General features: G+C 43.0%; 2 protein-coding genes across 2 annotated transcripts; one reads left to right on the forward strand and one right to left on the reverse strand.

The window, feature by feature from the left end:
• Positions 1-3,095: 3,095 nt before the first annotated feature.
• zgc:65997 (uncharacterized protein LOC794398 homolog) lies at positions 3,096-8,762 on the reverse strand. The gene is given in 4 exon segments (XM_036594049.1): positions 3,096-3,775; positions 6,234-6,411; positions 8,394-8,429; positions 8,431-8,762. Coding segments are annotated over 4 exon segments (789 nt in total). The 5' UTR covers positions 8,719-8,762; the 3' UTR covers positions 3,096-3,488.
• A 6,773-nt stretch (positions 8,763-15,535) lies between these two features.
• Positions 15,536-19,172, forward strand: LOC118823717 (5-hydroxytryptamine receptor 7). Its single transcript, XM_036593476.1, has 2 exons — positions 15,536-16,158; positions 17,685-19,172. Exons 1-2 carry the CDS (start codon positions 15,536-15,538, stop codon positions 18,517-18,519), a joined length of 1,458 nt encoding a protein of 485 aa, XP_036449369.1. The 3' UTR covers positions 18,520-19,172.
• Positions 19,173-20,113: the final 941 nt, after the last annotated feature.

The raw sequence follows: 20,113 nt of genomic DNA on the forward strand, positions 1-20,113 counted from the left end.
TGTGTTAAATATTTTTCAGTGAGAAAATCAACAAAACCATGAGTGTTCAAACTTTTATGACTGTACATAGTCCTGCACAGGACAGTCAACACAATAAATACGGTTTAATAATTTGATTGAGTTTTATTTGTATAAAGCTTCTTTAAACAGACATTGTGACAAAGCAGCTTTACAGGTCCTTGAATGAGGAAGATGAAACAGTGGCATTAAAAAATTCCCTGAGAAGGCCCGAGGAAGAAACCTTGACAGCAGACTCAGAGGAGGTCAATTGAGGCCAAAGACAACTGGATCCGTTTCGATTAGTGCAGTGCCGTTGACAAAATGTGCTGGGTTAAAGGGGAATTCCACTGATTTTTAACACTTTCTGCATAAATCAACTGTTACAACGTAAACGAAGTCATTTAGAGTGGCCTGGTGTGAAATGCTCAATCCTAGAGAAACTTGGCGAGTCAGAATTGTTCACAGTGATTGTAATAGGAACCAGACGTCAGAAGCGAAAAGCTACCCCACAGAAAGGTATTACATAAAATGTTTCCAAATTAGAGCTGAGCAATATGACAATATATATCGTTATCATGATAAATTATGTCACAATACTAAGCAATACGGTTTTCTGAACATATCGGGATATCGTCAGTACTTATACACAGTCGAGTCGCATTATTACGACCACTTCCTAGCTTCGATGGCACTCTCAACCGATTTGGGTATGAATCCATCCTTGCAGATCACGTACACCCATACATGCTGATTGTCCTCCCTGGTGTCCTCCAATGCAACATCGCAAGGCTACAAATGTCCGACGTTGGTTTGAAGAGCATGACCAAGACTTCTAAGTACTACCCTGGCCCCCTAATTCCCCAGACTTGAACCTAATTGAGCATCTGTGGGACCACCTTGATCGTTCGCTCTATGGATCCTCCCCCACGCCCCCTCCAGCAGCTGTGGGATGCACTGCAGTCAGCATGGCTCCAGATACCTGTGACAACCTACCAGGACCTTATTGAGTCACTCCCAGCCCGTCTGGCTATTGTCTGTGCTGCACACGGCAGTTATTGGATATTAGCTGGTGGTCATAATAATGTGACTGACAGACAGACAGACAGAAAGACAGACAGACAGATATAGACAAATAGATATATCGACAGATGGAAAGATAGATAGACATAGACACACAGACAGATATAGACAGACCGATAGACATATATAGATATAAATATAAACACAAAAGCAGTGATGGCTGAAAATATTAATTAAAGATGATAAAAATACTGTAAATTTTACATATTTAAAATGTAAAATTTTAAAATTTATTACAATGTGTAAATATAGTGTAAATTACACCTTGCAGATAACTACACACTTAAAAAGAGGGTTCTTCAAGGGTTATTTTGTAAAGAAAATGGTTCTATATAGAACCATGAACCCTTTGATGATTAAAGGGTTCTTTGCATTATGAAAGGGTTCTTCAGGTTGATGGAGAATGTGTTTTGTATGGTTCTATATAACACCAAAAAGGGTTCTTCTACTGTTACAAGCTTGACATCATAACAATAGCAGAACCCTTTTTAGTGCTATATAGAAACCTTTTCAAAAAGGTTCTATATAGAACTATCTACAGCACATTCTCCATCAATCCAAAGAACCCTTTAACGATGCAAAAAACCCTTTAATGATGCAAAGCGTTCTTTGATTGTTCATGGTCCTATCTAGAACCATTTTCTTTACACCTGAGGAACCGTCTTTTATAAGAGTGTAATGGAGTAATTGAAAGTGTTGCGTGTAACTCTGCTTTCGAATTGCTTCATGCAACTGTCATGTTGCACGGAAATGATGTTGCAGGCAACTCACAGCATGCAACTAGTTGCATGAGAGTTTCTCTATTTAAAAGGGAGCTTTACGCTGTTATCTTGCTACGGTTTGCCCCAAATAAATTACGTTGTTTTCATCATCAGAGGGGTCTGTTGCCATAGTAACTCTGTCATTGACACCAGGCACAAGCACTTGCTTCGTTAATATTAAAATAGCATTTTTAAAAGGTTTGACTGACAGCACTAAATTCCACCTCCTCTTAAGAACTGATCGGTATTAAAGCAGTAAGCCATGCGCCACTGTGATTTTATTAAGGGGTGTTGTTAGGCACTGTAGGAAGAATTTAACCCCTTACAATCCAAAGCTTATTACATACTAAGGCTTATTATTCAGTAACAACATGGACTTCAATGCAAACTAGCTGAGCTATTCTTAGGTTATAGAAGTGTGTAATAAAACTGGGCCCACCAGTCGGCCCTGGCCATGTAAGGGGTTAATTCAGAATTTGGTTGTGGTGAGGTGGTCCTGGGTGTACATATATGGAGAATTTTACAACAGCTTCGAACACAGATCACATTTTAGCAGCTAAATTATGTTTTATAGTCGTCTTTATAACATTCTGGCTTTCTAAGGACAGAGATAATAGCGAGGGTTGTCTAGACAAGATAATGTAAAATGGATACTGGAGTTCCAGTCTCTTGAGGTATTTTACGTGTATTAGGTACGTTATTTGCATTTTCCTAAATGTGCTCAGGACACCTTTGTGTGTTCACCAAGTGTTCAACCAGTAACGTTCAGCTAAATTATGTTTTACAGTCGTCTTTATAACATTCTGGCTTTCTAAGGACAGAGATAATAGCGAGAGTTGTCTAGCCTCTTATGCTCCTTGGAACCACCGGTGGTTTCAAAATGCACACTTGTCATATTCTTCATAACTTTCATATTTCATAAGCTACATTCTAAAGGTGCGGGTCGTATGAGGCTGTAACTGTCTTCTTTCCAGTCAAATAGATGGGTGATGTCATTTTAAACCCTTATAATAAAAGAAGCTGAACTCAATTTTTTGTCTGCTGAAAGTCGACCCATTTTTCCACAAATCTGGGCTATAAACTATAAACAGACGGCGTCTCTTCAGTGATCTGCTCTGTAAAAACTATTTTTATAAAATAATACAAAGAGCGTCTAAGATTTTTGGCTTTCAGCAGTAAATTGTAAGCATATAGCAATATGTGTGATCATAAACAAACATGTTCTGTTAATTCGAGGGGAGCTTTTACAAAAAAAAAATAAATAAAATAAAAATTTGCATTTATTTCATGCAGTTACTGAATAATCTGCTTTATGATTTGGTCATGTAAATTCAGATGGACAAACCAAAACATACCCTGGAGCATAAGAGGCTAGACAAGATAATGTAAAATGGATACTGGAGTTCCAGTCTCTTGAGGTATTTTACGTGTATTAGGTACGTTATTTGCATTTTCCTAAATGTGCTCAGGACACCTTTGTGTGTTCAATCAGTAACGTTTGTTGAAAAAAAAAAAGAATTAACACTAAATGTCAGTGATGGATTTCAATTTTCAATACAAATTCTTTCTTGCTTTTCACAGTCAGTCCTTTAAATCCACCACCAGATGGCACAGCAATTGTAAATGACTTTTTTTTTATCCAGTTGTTTACCAGGGAATCTCAGAGCCGTCCCAGGCGTAGGCCTTCCCGCTTTTATCCATACTGAGGCTGTCTATGATCTCCATGAGGCGCTGTACAGAATACTGTGTGCTGAACAGCTTGTGTTGGGGGACATTCTTGTGGTAGGGGCGAGAGAGGTCCGTGTCCACCGTCCCAGGGTGAAGAGACACGCACACTATTTTTGGCCGACTGCGGCCCAACTCTATAGACAGGTTCCTGGTGGCCATGTTCAGAGCAGCTTTGGACATCCTGTAGCTGTACCAGCCACCTAGAGCTGGACATACAGACAAAGGAAGACATGAAAAATGGTAAAAAAAGCCATATGTAAGCAATAGAACACGAGAGGGAGTGTTATTGCGAAATAACCTCGAGTGTTCTATTGCTTTTATACAACAGTTAATAAATAAAGTAGTAAATTAATAAACTGGGCCGTGAACGCGGCGTTTAATATGTTTTAATGTTCGCAGTTCCTTCACCAAATTATAGTTCCTTAACGAGCAGCTTGTTGCTCCGTCAGAGTAACGAGCTCCGCCCACTCGCTGCACAGCCGGCAGTTCGTTCTCCAGCTCCTCACACTAAATTCCCAAACTGTCATCACCACTGAGCAGCTTTTCAGTCGGCAGCTGTGACAGAAGAACAGCTAAACAACCTGGAATCTGCCAGAAATGAACCCAATACCATTCGCCAAACGTGTAGTCTGATCTTCAGAGTCTGACCAAATCAGACTGAGCCATAAAACTGCCGCAATATCAAGTTTAGCTCAGTTTTGTCAGTTTTTGCCAGATCAGTATTAATGTTGTTTTGTTCCAGCCAGTCTGTAAAGCATCTTACAGCCCATTTAGTTTGGCGAATGGTGTTGGGTTCATTTCTGGCGGATTCCAGGTTGTTCAGCTGTTCTTCTGTCACAGCTGCCAACTGAAAAGCTGCTCAGTGGTGATGACAGTTTGGGAATTTAGTGTCCTCTCATCTTCAGAGTCTGACCAAATCGGCTGTCGGTCAAATGTGATCTTAAAAGTGTCCATTTTTTGTTTGTGGCAAAGTAAGAAGTAAAAACATTTAAATGTCTTGAGCATCTCCTCCAGCTGTCAAAGTCGTTGCTTAGCAACAGCATCTCAGCGGACTGATACAGTGTTTGTGAAAAACCTTACTGAACTAACTGTTGTATAAAATAGCATCTTGGATTGGATGAAGTCAGATGAACGTGTGCACGTTACAGCAGTGCAATAGAAATGCATGTTTAGAGTGATGTAAAAATGAGAAAATATCAACATTAAATCACCGGCGACTATAATAACATTTAAAATGTGCAGGTTACTGAGGGGTCTTAGTTGGCACTTTGCACAATATGGATTTCGAAATTCCTATTTACTGTAAAACACTTTCAGCTGATCAAATAATAGGATTGCTATAAGTAGTGGGCAGTGTGGTCAAAAATGTACCTGGACCATTCTACTGAATTAGCTCAAACTGCAGTCCCACAGTAAAAAATAAATAAATAAATAAATAAAATTTTAAAAAAAGAAAGAAAAAAAGAAAATGTAAGTTTTCAGACCAGGGATGTTTCCAAGTGTTATGATCGAGTTAAACTCAAGGCATTAATTAAGATACTAATAAGCTAAATATATACAAAATCAACATTCTTAGGGCAGTTTCTGTTGGGAGGTGTCCGTCCCAAACCTTAATTCCTAAATTTCAACTTGTGAAAATAATACTGACATATAAATTATACTTTCTGTATTTTTATTATTTTTTTAAAGAATTTTTTGGTCTTTTTTTTTAAAGCGGAGTTGAAAGATTTAGATTCATTGAGTTTAATTTTAAAAACTGATAAATGCTGTCCCATGTTTTCACGTCACAAAGCGTTTTAGTCCATAGGCGGAGCCTTTTTTAGCCACACCCTTACATTTCAGAGCAGGAAGTGAGGCTGCATCCCTGCCCCTTATGGCCACATGGTGAGCAGTTAGATCCCATTGTTTTAAGGTAAATGTCTCCCAAAGTCTGAAAATCAGAACTGATTTTATGTGTGTGCACATAAACACTGGACAGCCACAGAGCTTATTTGTGCATGTAAGTCTTAAAGGCACTAAAGGATGAACAGAGACTGGAAATGACCATAATAATAAATTATAACTGTTTTGGTACATAAAACCACACAAACATTATAAGCAGACCGACAAAAATAAAATACAAAGATAAATGTAGGATGTGGGCCCATTAAATTGTGACCACTAAAGCGACGTGCATGCTAATAGTGCCCCCTGCTGGAGAAACTTCAAACCAATTACTTTAATCAATTACAAAGTAACTGTGAATTAACACTTGCAGGAAAATGATTATAATGATACAGTGAAACAACAATCATTACATCCCTACCTATAGGGGCAGTCGTGAGCTGGAGGTTAGGGAACCAGCCTTGTGACCAGAAGGTTGCTGGTTCGATTCCCCTGAGCTGACAGTACGTGACTGAAGCGCCCTTGAGCAAGACACCTAACCCCCAACTGCTCCCTGGGCGCTGCGGATAGGGCTGCCCACTGCACCGGGCAAGTGTGCTCACTGCCCCCTAGTGTGTGTGTTCACTAGTGTGTATGTGGTGTTTCAGGGGAATGGATGGGTTAAAATGCGGAGGTGAAGTTTCCCCGTTGTGGGACTAATTAAGGTCACTTAGTCTATTAAAAATCATGCTTATTACAAAATTCTTGACTCTCCATCTGCGGTAAATGGACAGTGCTTACCATTGTCGCCGATTGAGCCGACCCTTGCTGTCATGTTCACTAAGATGCCATTGTGTTGCTTTGTTTTCTCAGCAGGCTGCCGACCAAACTGTCCGGTTCCCTTCTGCAGTAAAGGAGCAAAGTACTTTGCCATCAGCAGGGGGCCCACCGTGTTGGTGGCTAGTGTGGAGGTGACCCCCTGTTAAAAAAAAAACAAAAATATATAATCAGACCAAAAAGGTAAAAATAGAACAGTGTTTCTCAACTGCAGTCTTATATTAGGATACAATAACTGCTGGGGTTCTCAGAACAATGGACTGACCACCCCAGAGTCCAGACCTCAACATCACTGAATGTGTTTGGGTTTACTGGGATTATGAGAAGCAGAAAATGCAACCAACTTCTAAGACTGAACTTTGCAAGGGTGGAAAAAAAATCTTTGCAGATTTCCTTGAAAAACTAAAAGGGATTCTTTGGAAAAGAATGAGAGCTGTAATAACAGCAAAGCGTGGACACATTAAATACTGACGAATGTGATATTAAACCAAATCAAATCATGTTTACACATTTATACAGGTGAGAAGGTGAGTGGAAATCTGGTGCGTAGCCCCCTTGTAGTACTTGAACTAACAAAAACTAAAAATATAAGAAAAGAAACACATTATATATATATGAAACATATATACACCCCCCCACACACACACAGTGACAGGCATAACATTATGACCACCTCCTTGTTTCTGCACTCATTGTCCATTTGCTCCACTTACTTTTACCTTTTACCCTGTTCTTCAGTGGTCAGGACCCGCATGGACCCTCACAGAGCAGGTACTTTAAAATGCAAGTTGTATTGAATTCGTCTTCTTTACCTTATAAAGTGTAAAATGTTGATTAAAGCGTTCGTCCATTTTAATCAGAAGTGTTTGTATATACACAGGTCAGGCATAACATTGTGACCACCTCCTAGTTTCTATGCTCATTGTCCATTTTATCAGCTCCACTTACTATATAGGTGCACTTTGTAGTTCTACAGTTACAGACTGTAGTCCATCTGTTTCTCTGCATACTTTGTTAGCCCCCTTTTACCCTGTTCTTCAGTGGTCAGGACCCCCATGGACCCTCACAGAGCAGGTACTATTTGGGTGGTGGATCATTCTCAGCACTGCAGTAACACTGACGTGGTGTTGGTGTGTTAGTGTGTGTTGCGCTGGTCTGAGTGGATCAGACACAGCAGTGCTGCTGGAGTTTTTAAACACCTCAGTGTCACTGCTGGACTGAGAATAGTCCACCAACCAAAAATATCCAGCCAACAGCGTCCTGTGACCACCGATGAAGGACTAGAGGATGACCAACACAAACTGTGCAGCAGCAGATGAGCTATCGTCTCTGACTTTACATCTACAAGGTGGACTGACAAGACAGAAGTGTCTAATAGAGTGGACAGTGAGTGGACACAGTGTTTAAACACACCAGCAGCACTGCTGTGTCTGATCCACTCGTACCAGCACAACACACACTAACACACCACCACCACATCAGTGTCACTGCAGTGCTGAGAATGATCCACCACCCAAATAGTACCTGCTCTGTGAGGGTCCATGGGGGTCCTGACCACTGAAGAACAGGGTAAAATGTCTGATAAAATGGACAATGAGCATAAAAACAGAGGTCATAATGTTATGCCTGATCGGTGTATGTGATGCTGATGATGGTAAAATAACAGCCAGTCTGAAAAAATAAGTTTTCTTTGAGGACTATTTTGCCTTAGAACACCATTCATGTATCCCTCCACCGCGAATAGATCAAAATAATTTGATTAAAATACATTTTAGACCAAACATTGATCACAAAACTACCATAAAATGCCTCAACCATCAGGCAGTGCATTCATAACCATTTAATGTAATAACTTTCTGGGGAGCTTTTAGAGGTGGACGTCTGGTTCCTATCACCACCACTGTAAACAGTTCTGGCTCTAAGTCTCTCTAGAACAGAGCGTTTCACACCAAACCACTCTGAATGACTCTGTTTACATCCCAGTGAAAGAATTACGCAGAGATTTTGGAAAATCGGCCCCTTTACGTAGTTTTTGAGCTGGTATATTTGTACTTCTACTCATAGTAGCTCGTAATACCGTAGTTAGCAGTTAGCACAGTTAGCGGAGTCCAGTCTGAGCCTCACCTCCGCGGACACGTCCCGCAAGCTGGTTTCTCCCTTTGCCGGACGGGTGAAGAACAGCCGAGCAGTTTATCAGCAGATCGACTCCGCTGAAAGCGGACCGGACTCGCTCGGCGGCTCTCTGGATTTGCTCCTCCCGGGTTACGTCCAGCTGCAGCACGGTCACTCTGCTCGGGTTCCCGGCGGCGAGAGCAGATAAGGCTGGAGCTCCGTCCGGATCTCTGCACGTCGCTATCACGGCCACGGGAGCTCTGTGCGATAAGAGGTGTTGACAGAACTGCAGTCCGAGCCCCCTGCTAGCCCCCTGGACCAGAGCTACAGCAGCCATAACACAACCTGGACACGCTGACGGTGAGTGTGTTTGACTGCCCTCCAGCGGACAGAAGGACAGTTACACAACCGCGCAGGCGGAGTTTCGTAACGAGGTTGTCCACAATGACGAGCCTGGACTTCGTTATTAGGTTATTAACCCTTATGTGGTGGTCAGATCTGTGGGACCCATTTTTAATGTTTACCAAAAGAAAAAATGATGCGATATATTATAATTACAACCTCAAATTTCTTGGCATAACATTCTGACCACAACCTTGTTTCTACTCTCATTGTCCATTTTATCAGCTCCACTTACTATATAGGTGCACTTTGTAGTTCTACAGTTACAGACTGTAGTCCATCTGTTTCTCTGATACTTTGTTAGCCCCCTTTTACCCTGTTCTTCAGTGGTCAGGACCCCCATGGACCCTCACAGAGCGGGTACTATTAGGTGCTGGATCATTCTCAGCACTGCAGTAACACTGACGTGGTGGTGGTGTGTTAGTGTGTGCTGTGCTGGTATGAGTGGATCAGACACAGCAGTGCTGCTGGAGTTTTTAAACACCTCAGTGTCACTGCTGGACTGAGAATAGTCCATCAACCAAAAATGTCCAGCCAACAGCGTCCTGTGGGCAGAGTCCTGTGACCAGTGGACCTGTGGAAGTTGCAGATGAGCTGTTGTGGCAGTTTGACTCTCCCCAGCCTTCGGAGGAAGTAGAGGCGACAACGTGTGATGTGTTGAGTGACCATGTGAGATCCTTGGCTGTGTGGACACTGAGGAACCTTAAGCTGCTCACCTTTTCCACCATCCCCCTTTAGATGCTCACTGGTGCGCGCACTCTGCTCCCCCTCCTGAGGTCGACAATCAACTCCTTGGTTTTGCCAACACTGAGGGAGGGGTTGTTGGCGGTGCACCACTCTGTAAGGAGCTTCACTTCCTCCCTGTATGGTCCCACATCGTTGTTGGCGATGCTGCCAATTATTGTTATGTCGTCAGCAAACTTGATGACGGTGTTGGAGCTGTGTTTTGAGATGCAGTCGTAGTTGTAAAGTGTGTAGAGGACAGGTGAGAGGACGTTGCTCTAAAGGGGGGGGGGTAGGGGTGGTCACCCATCCTAATTGACTGTGGTCTGCAGGTGAAGAAGACCATGATCCAGCTGCACAATCAGTGACATATTCCAAGAGTGTTTAGTTTGGAAACCAAGAAAAGGCAAGGCTGAAGTAAATAAACAGCATTCTGACATAGAGTGCATATGCACCGCCAGGCAGACCTCATCATCAGTAGATCTGTTTGCGCGGGGGGCTAACTGATGGGGGTCCAAAGTGTTAGACAGAGTGCTCTTTCAGCGTCTCGAAGCACTTCATCACTACGAGTGTGAGAGAGATGGGACGGTACTCATTCATGCATGGGGTTTCTTTGGTACTGGGATGATGCTTGAGGCTTTAAAGCAGGTGGGAACGGTAGGCTGTGCCAGGGAAATGTTGAAGATGTCCGTGAAGCTAGCAGCCAGCTGGTTGGCACGCGCTTTAAGGACCCGACCTGGGACGCCATCTGGACCTGCTGCTTTCTGTGTCGAGACCCTCATCAGTGCTCTCCTCACCTCATCTGTAGCCAGTATGAGGGCTGGCTCTTCTGTGGAGGGGGGCAGGGCAGTGGTGGTTAGCTGAGCCTGAGCATTGGCCTCAAAGCTTCCACTGTTCTAACCATGGCGACGTTTGAGTTCAGAATACCGCCACCATTTAAGGTGGAACGGGAAAATTCGAACAAGAAGCTGGTGAATAGGAAGTCAACTTCAGCCTCGTCCTCTTGTGAACCTAAATATAAGATAACCTGTATGTTTTGGTGCTTAGTACTAGTCAGTACTACCAAATAATAGACTAAACATCTTACATTTAGGAGATGTTCATTGTTTATTTAACAAATATGCGTTTCACAGTGAAATATTAGTGTCTGTCAAAGCCGAAGCTCCTCGAAGTCCATCTTTGTTTTGAGCAACAGCACTTTTTTCCCAGCAAATGGGAGGATTTGTCGTGAAGCGTCTTCGTCCACAGAGTTCGCCCAGCTACCATGTGCGCGGCACGGCGAACAAAGCCTCCGCGCGACATCTGCGGTTGTTTGTTTTCTCCGCAATTACATCATATTGTGACTGAAGCCAGGCGAACGTCGTCTCCACAAGAAGTCTGCTGAGGCCTTAAGGTTTCTCACTGCCATGTATTGTTGTTTACAGTAAGTTAATGTTGGTGAGTGTTGATCATAATGCAATTTTATATCTCTCGATTATTCAACCTGTAGATGGAAATTAAGAGGTGGCAGCTCAAAAAAATGAATCGATTGATCTCCGATTATTTCCTTGAGTTCTTGTAAAGCTGAGTTTAATAAATGAATGTATTACTAAACACCGGAGCAGAGGGAGAGAGAGAGAAGCCGAAAGAGACTGAAGGAGCAGATCTGATGGAGGTTAGGGGTCAAGAAGAAAGCGAGGGAGAGGTGTGTGAGCTATCGGTCAAAATTAATACTGAATTTTATTTATTTATTTATTATTTATTATTTATTTTAACTTAACTGAGAAAATATTATATTTGTTACCATGACTGTGAAATTCTGTCACCTAGCTTATTCAACACGCCTACAGAGCAGAATCAGGATCTTTCTGAGACCGAACTGATCTTTAATCTGTGTGTTTGAATAATATGTTTAGGATCTTGCAGCTTATCTAAGAGAGGAGATAGCATTGCTTGTCCTCAGTACCCTTGCTTGACCGTTGCCTGTTGTAAGTGGATGGATAAAGTGTTTACGTCATACAAACTCTGTGCTTAATGAAAACTACAAAGACCCAGATTTACTGTGTGCCTGTTTGACCAAATAACCACTTTTTAATGCATTCCTACTCTAAAAGTTCATGATGAACATTTTGGGGTCAAAAAAAAAACTCTGGGGACCATGCCCCCAGACCCCCCCAAGTACAGGCTTAACCCCCCTATCTGTGAACCTTTAGTGATGCCCCTTGTTTAAACCATATATGGCTGTTGTCAGAAGAAAACCTTGTCGTTATTCAGTTTTTGACATAATTTGAAAATGCCTGTTGTTCTTTACATTGTCTGTAAATTTCATGATGAATGGACCAAAAGAAACGGCCCAAAATGACTTGGAAAACATTCTGGTTCCATTGACTTACATTAAAAGTAAAGTAGGTTTTTTCCTTCTCCTGTAAAGTTACCGTTTTGGAGATACGAGGTTTTCTTCCAACAACAGCGATATATCCAAATGTCCTCCACAGCAAAAATATAACTGAGGAAAATGGGAGGAATGACCCCTTTTACAACTAAATTGCTCTTCAGACGGATGGAGAATGTTATATATGGTTCTATATAGAACCTTTTTATAAAAATGGTTCTATATAGCACCAAAAAGTGTTCATGATATTGTTACAATGCCAGGCTTAAAACGGTAACCCTTTTTGGTGCTACATAGAACTCAGAAATGTTCTATATAGGACCATATACAACACATTCTCCATCAGTCGGAAGAACCCTTTCACCAGAACCGTTAGAGCTAGTTCTTTGAGTGTTCACGGTTCTATAAAGAAGCCCTCATAGACTGAAAAATATACTCTTCTCTCTGACGTCCCAGACCATTCTTTAATGGTCAGGACCCCAAAAGGACCAACAGAGCAGGTATTATTTGGGTGGTTGACCACTGGGTGGTGCTGCTGTCACTCTGCTAAGTGGGCAGTGAAAAACCCTAACCATTGCGGCGTTTCCTCACCCCACCCATATTCAGACAAACCCCACCTAATTTAAAAATGTCTGTCAATCCAAAAGGAAAATAGTCTATTATAATTCCTCCATAAACAGCCTTATGGGCATTGGAAAATCGGAAAAGCTGTACCATAAACATTTCCTCGTCAGAACAGTAGATTAGACCAAAGTATGTTAATTAAAAAACAACGTTAATATCCATTTTTAGGAACACTGTTTTTTTTTCTGAAAATAAACAAAACTATCCTTATTATTGTGCAGTATGCTGCTGTGTGTACACTGTAACAGGTTAGTGTAATATTTAAGTAGGACTTATGATTGAACTGAATCTGATTTTTCTTGCTTTTCTGTTAAGCCCAGCTCAGCTGTGATGCAAAAACAGAGGCTGTCTTACAAACATGGAAAGCTTAACACTAACATCTCATTCGAAGGAGTCTAACTTAACTTAAAATGCCCGAACGCAGAGAATGTTCTTCAATTTTTATACTTGTATGCAAATTATCCCCCTAAGTTAACACTTCCTGTGCAGGTAACACACTTAAATATGGCATATTTTAGTGAGCAATTTCTGTTTATTTGCTGAGTTTATCAAATAGGAAAAATATAATACCTGAAATGGGTTACAAAATGTGCCATAACTTTTTCACAGGCCACATTATTTTTTTATTTTTCTATGTTAAATTCAGCACAGTAATAAGTAATTGTGCATTAAAATGTGCAGAAGTGTGTTCTCTGTAGAGGATGTGTTTATATGTGTATATATACTTATTTTCACTTAGAAAACAAAACATTTGAATTTGACCAGGGGCGCCAACACTTTTGCATACAGCTGTAATTTATTCGTCGTCTACACAGTAAAGGGCCACTTGTTCATCTAATGTTTACATCTGCAATAGATCCTGAGTATTTCATCCATTTCAAGCATTGTGGTCTAAGCAAACCCACCCCAACCTCCACCCTCCGAGACCCCTGGCGGTCAGAGACCCCTGGGCTCCGGCCGCGCTGGCCCGGTCAGTAATCTATCCCTCACCACTGTTTGAGGGAGGAATCTCACTCACTGTCAAATCAGGCGGGATTTGTTGAAATACAGGTGCAGCCAAAACCCCTGAGTTTGAGCTGAGTTCATCTCTTCAGTGTTTATTATATAAACACGTTCCCTAAAACAACTTGCAGTGTCGTTTTTCCCACTTGTATTCCGGAAAATCCCACCTGATTTGATAGAGGGATAGTAAAACAGCACTTCAGCTCTCTAACGGCTCCTCTCCAGCTGAGAACACGAGAAATCCTCTTTGAGAGGACTTAGCAGTCGGTGGTAAAACAAATAAGACGTTTCAGTACAGAAATGCAGAAGAGCAGCCATTCAAAATAAACTAATAGCACTTGAGTTACAGGCATGGACACAAATGAATATATTGAGGCCATGAGTTAAGTTTCTCATAACTTGTGGCCTCAGTATGTTAATTTGTAGCCTCAATGTAGTAATTGGTGGCTTCAATAAAGTAAATTGTGGCCTCAATACAGTAGTCCATGGCTCAGTATAGAACTTTGTGGCCTCTGTATGTTAATTTGTGGCCTCAATATAGTAATTTGTGGCCTCGATATAGTAAATTGTGGCCTCAATAAAGTAAATTGTGGCATCAGTACAGTAATCCATGGCTCAGTATAGTAATTTGTGGCCTCAATATATTAATTTGTGGCCTCAATATAGTAATTTGCGGCCTTAATTTGTGGCCTCGATATAGTAATCCATGGCTCAGTATAGTAATTTGTGGCCTCAATATATTAATTTGTGGCCTCAATATAGTTCTTTGTGGCCTTAATTTGTGGCCTTGATATAATAAATTGTGGCCTCAATATAGTAAATTGTGGCCTCAATACAGTAATCCATGGCTCAGTATAGTAATTTGGGGCTCAATATATTAATTTGTGGCCTCAATATAGTAATGTGTGGCCTTAATTTGTGGCCTCGATATAATAAATTGTAGGCTTCAATATAGTAAATTGTGGCCTTACAGTATTCCATGGCTTAGTATAGTAATTTGTGGCCTCAATATGTTAGTTTGTGGCCTCAAAATAGTAAATTGTGGCCTCAATATATTAATTTGTGGCCATGCTTTATTAAAAAATAATCACCATGTCACCTTCGGGGCTCCGTACAGGTGATTTTGATGGACTATTTAAGTGTCTCTGTGGCTCTTTTGTGTGGAGAAAGAAAGATGAACATAGTCTACCGTCATCCATATCCATATCCTACCATTTTGTATTTTATTTTTTCCATTTATGACATTTGTGTGGGTTTATGCACCAAAATCAGCTGAAATTGTTTTTGTTACTGTAAGACTGATATATGTAAATGAGCTCTATCTTGATTGGCTGTCCTCTATTGTGCCTCACAGCGTCCTGTGACCACTGATGAAGGACTAGAGGATGACCAACACAAACTGTGCAGCAGCAGATGAGCTATCGTCTCTGACTTTACATCTACAAGGTGGACTGACAAGGTAGGAGTGTCTAATAGAGTGGACAGTGAGTGGACACAGTGTTTAAAAACTCCAGCAGCACTGCTGTGTCTGATCCACTCAGACCAGCGCAACACACACTAACACACCACCACCACGTCAGTGACACTGCAGTGCTGAGAATGATCCACCACCCAAATAGTACCTGCTCTGTGAGGGTCCACGGGGGTCCTGACCACTGAAGAACAGGGTAAAAGGGGGCTAACAAAGTATGCAAGAGAAACAGACGGACTACAGTCTGTAACAATGAGCGCAGAGACAAGGTGCACTTAATGAAGCCGGTGTGTGTGTGTGTGGGTGTGGGTGTATGTGTGTGTGCCAGGGTGTGAGTGACGTCACGTTAATGATATAAGGCCCCCCGCGCTCTTTCACCCACTCTCTGCTCTGAGCTGATCTCTCCACGCTGCGCACGCGGATCGCTCTTTCTGACTCTCCCTTCCTCAAACTCTCCTTCTTCATCACTGGGACGGGCGCGTGGATGCGCTCGGCGGCTACGGAGGCGCGCGCGCGCGAGGCTGCGTTCCGGCGGTAAAGAGAAGAGCGCGCGCGGCTTCCATGGTGCTTGGAGACGCGAACAGGACCGCGAGCTACGGAGAGAGCGCGCGCTCGCTCATGGCGGAGGCGCGCGCGCGGGAGCCTGGCGCGGGCGCTGCGAGCGTGAGGATCTCGGAGGCGCTGCTGCTGCCTCGGCTCTTGGGGCTCGCGCACGACGGCGGCGGTGGCGGGGAGCGCGTGCCCGCCGTACACGTGCCCGCGCACCTGCCCGGTTCCGCGGCTTCGGACATGCTGGGACCCTCGGCCCTCGAGCCGAGCCTCGTGATGGCAGCGGCCAACCGCACGCGCTGCGCCGAGCACATCCTGAGCTACGGCGGCGCGGAGAAGGTGCTGATCGGCGCCGTGCTCACCGCGCTCACGCTCAGCACCATCTGCGGAAACGTGCTCGTGCTCGTCTCCGTGTGCTTCGTGAAGAAGCTACGGCAGCCCTCCAACTACCTGATCGTGTCGCTCGCGCTCGCGGACCTCTCCGTGGCGCTCGCCGTCATGCCCTTCGTCAGCATCACGGACCTGATCGGCGGCCGCTGGATCTTCGGCCAGTTCTTCTGCAACGTCTTCATCGCCATGGACGTGATGTGCTGCACGGCGTCCATCATGACGCTGTGCGTGATTAGCATCGACAGGTGAGAAACACCCTCAAAGATATTCGACAAATATGAGGTTAAGAAGTCAGTACTTTACATTTAGTTTTGACTTTCTGAAGTCTGTGGACACTTTTGGACACCAAAGTCAGTACTTTACATTTAGTTTTGACTTTCTGAAGTCTGTGGACACTTTTGGACACCAAAGTCAGTACTTTACATTTAGTTTTGACTTTCTGAAGTCTGGGACACTTTTGGACACCAAAGTCAGTACTTTACATTCAGTTTAGACTTTCTGAAGTCTGGGACACTATTGGTCACCAAAGTCAGTACTTTACATTTAGTTTAGACTTTCTGAAGTCTGTGGACACTATTAGACACAAAAGTCAGTACTTTACATTTAGTTTTGACTTTCTGAAGTGTGGGGACACTTTTGGACACCAAAGTCAGTACTTTACATTTAGTTTTGACTTTCTGAAGTCTGTGGACACTTTTGGACACCAAAGTCAGTACTTTACATTTAGTTTTGACTTTCTGAAGTCTGTGGACACCAAAGTCAGTACTTCACATTTAGTTTTGACTTTCTGAAGTCTGTGGACACTATTAGACACAAAAGTCAGTACCTTACATTTAGTTTTGACTTTCTGAAGTCTGTGGACACTATTAGACACAAAAGTCAGCACTTTAGATTTTGTTTTGACTTTCTGAAGTGTGGGCGCACCATTAGACACCAAAGTCAGTACTTTACTATGACTTTCTGAAGTACAGTGAGACACAAGTAAGTACTTTACAGTAATTTCCCTCTATTTTTTAACTTTCTACAAATGTTTAGATGCGGTTCAGTACTTTACATTCAGTTCTTTCTGACTCAAATTTGTGAACACTTCAGTACTTTATGCACAGTTTTCTTTGACAGTCAGAAGTCTGGTAACAGATTTCAGTACTTTGCATTTAGTTTTTTGACTGTCTGAAGTCTGTTAAGAGAATTTAGTACTTTACATAGTTTTCTTTGACTGACCAAAGCCTGTAAACACAATTCAGTACTTTGCATAGAATTTTCTTCTGAAATCTGTAAACAGAATCAAACAGAATCAATGTAAACAAAAACCAAATCTTTACATATAGATTTTTTGACTGTCTGAAGTTCACAAACACAATTTGATACTTTACAGAGTTTAGACAGTCAAAGAACACTGTGGGTAAACATGATTCAGGACTTTACATAGAATTTTCTTTGACTGTCTAATGCCTGTAAACACTAAAAGGCACATTTTTTGAAGTCTTTAAACACTAGATACAAGTCAATATTGTACATAGTGTGAAATTCCAGCCCTAATTCCCCTTCTCCTTTTTTTGACTCCCTTCCTTCTTTACTCCAAAACCACACAAAACTACTGTTATCATAGTCACACAGGTATTACACAGTTTACGGGCACAATCAGTAAATTAAAAGTTACTAGAATGATTTATTAATGTTGCCTCATAATCCTTAGTGATCCTTAGAAAGATCTCAAAACTCCTCTAATAAAAAGCTGGAAGCAACACCTTCTCATTATCTTTTATTTCAGGTATCTGGGCATCACCAGACCCTTGACGTACCCGGTGCGACAGAATGGCTGGTGCATGGCCAAAATGGTTCTCTCTGTGTGGCTTCTCTCCGCGTCCATCACCCTGCCCCCACTCTTCGGGTGGGCGCAGAATGTGAATGATGACAAGGTGTGCCTGATCAGCCAGGACTTTGGCTACACCATCTACTCCACTGCTGTGGCATTCTACATACCTATGACTGTCATGCTGATCATGTACTACCGCATTTACCGGGCGGCCAAGCTGAGTGCGGCAAAACATACCATCACAGGTTTCCCGCGGCCGGGCGACAGTCGGCGAGATGAGGACAAAGAGGACGAGGAGGACCCTGGGGATGGTGCCGAAGAGACGACAGGCGTGGATTGTGTTACGGTGGCGATGAAGCTGCACAGAGAGGTGGAGGAGTGCACCCGGTTGCCCCGACTCTTGCGGGGAATGGCCGGTGGTGCCTCTGACCGCAAGAGCATCTCCATCTTCAAGCGGGAACAGAAGGCAGCAGCCACTCTGGGGGTCGTAGTGGGGGCCTTCAGCTTCTGCTGGCTGCCCTTCTTCCTGCTGTCCACAGCCCGACCTTTTGTGTGCGGGACAGAGTGCAGCTGTGTGCCACTGTGGGTGGAGAGGACGCTACTATGGTTGGGCTATGCCAACTCGCTCATCAATCCTTTCATCTACGCCTTCTTCAACCGAGACTTGCGCACCACCTACCGCAGCCTTCTCAGCTGCCGTTACCGCAACATCAACCGCAGGCTGTCGGCGGCTGGCATGCACGAGGCACTCCGGCTGGTGGAGAGGCCCGAGACCACAGTGTCGGGATGACCCTGGCATCCAAAAATACATGTGTGAAGCTGTAAACCTCAAGCAGGATAATCCCTGAGTGACCTTGGGAACCCTAATATACACAGGGCCCTTGGAAGGTGTGCCAGGGATTGTAGATGCCGTTTTGAAATGTCCCTTTTGTTAACCTTTATCGTGGGGCCAAGGCTTTGTAGTCACCTGTGAGCTCAAACGTTTAAGATTTAATTCAGTCCAATTAAAGATGTTCAGAAAACAGCTTTCCAGAGACCCTCATTGAGCAATTCCAAGGTGACAGTGGCACTGAACTACTACAACTAAGACTCAAAACAGGAACCCGTCCTTCTCTGTCGACACCGGATAGTAGAATATGATAAGAGATATACCACGGAACTAATAGTCTCTGAGCACTTAGGATTTCTGGGTTGTCTTTCGAAACAGGGTCACCTAACAAGGATGCAAATGCTGAGTGTTGTCATGAATCAAAACAGTGCCATGAATAATCATGAAAAGACTTGATTCTCCGGTCATATAGATGGTAGATGTGCAAGCCAATGGACCTGATTACCCAGATTTAAAATGTTTTTCTGTGAGGAACATCCACAGCTCCTACAGACCTGGCCTCGTACAGTGTAAAAGCAGCTCCAAGGATATTCACGTCAGTTACCCGGCCAGGTATTGACACAATATTCTCGTAAAAGGTGTTTAAAAGATGTTAAAAGGGCACTCTGGCCACTTGTTTCCTACAGTAGTGCCCCAGTAGTCCCAAGAGTGAGATTCTGATGATGTATCTTGAAGGTGGAAGGAGTTCTTGAAAAACTACAAGTGTGAGGAGGGTTGTTTGAAGCTAGGAAGCCAGATAACTTTACACATAAAACATCATGTTTATTTATTAACCTCTACATCAGTGGATTTCTCGATCACAGTGGTGGGGTTCCCAGTGGCCATATAGACGTATTTTGTGCAATGTGTACTGGGTATTGTAGCGGGAGAACACACAAAACGAATCCTGTCAACCAATGAGGCGGGAGGGTGCAGTGCACTTCAGAATCTTACATAACTCGACAAATATTATATGAAATGCTAAGTTTAGGCCTGAATGTCCATTTGATAGTTGCTGGAACTAATTATTCTTGGACAAACAGGCAGTTTGTACCGTCTTCTCTGGCTTCAGATCAAAAGACTCACTATTCAGAGAGCCACACTCATGAAAAGATCGGATCATATATGGACCATTGATGTGCTGTTCGATTCTCCTGGTGGGAGGGACCTCTTGTACACGTTTTAAAGGCAGGACGTTGTGACTTTTCTTCTTAAAAATAGAAAATCGTTGCGCGCAGGACTGTTTCTCCCCTGTGAAGCGTTTATTGAACCATGAACGGCTCGTTTGTCAACTGCCGCCATCGGTTAGTTCAATGAGAGCGATTTATCAGCGTCCATCTCCAAAAGACGTTTTGCAAGGACTTCAAAACTCTTTCTCCTAAAGACAAAACAGGCCTGCAGCACTTTCTATAATCCCCACCTTCCGCATCAGCTAAAAGGCTTCTGCGACAACTGGCTCGTTTCTTTTTCTTTTTTTTTTTGCTTCGGGGGGAAAAACACATCAGAGTGTAGAGCT

Source organism: Colossoma macropomum, unplaced genomic scaffold (genome assembly GCF_904425465.1).
Source record: "Colossoma macropomum unplaced genomic scaffold, Colossoma_macropomum, whole genome shotgun sequence".
NCBI classification, from domain to species: domain Eukaryota; kingdom Metazoa; phylum Chordata; class Actinopteri; order Characiformes; family Serrasalmidae; genus Colossoma; species Colossoma macropomum.

Excerpts from the sequence above, each read along its gene's own strand:
- LOC118823717 (XM_036593476.1), top strand. The coding sequence starts at position 15,536 with ATGGTGCTTGGAGACGCGAACAGGACCGCGAGCTACGGAGAGAGCGCG. Across the intron at positions 16,159-17,684 it reads TGCGTGATTAGCATCGACAG|GTATCTGGGCATCACCAGAC; the intron begins GTGAGAAACACC and ends CTTTTATTTCAG.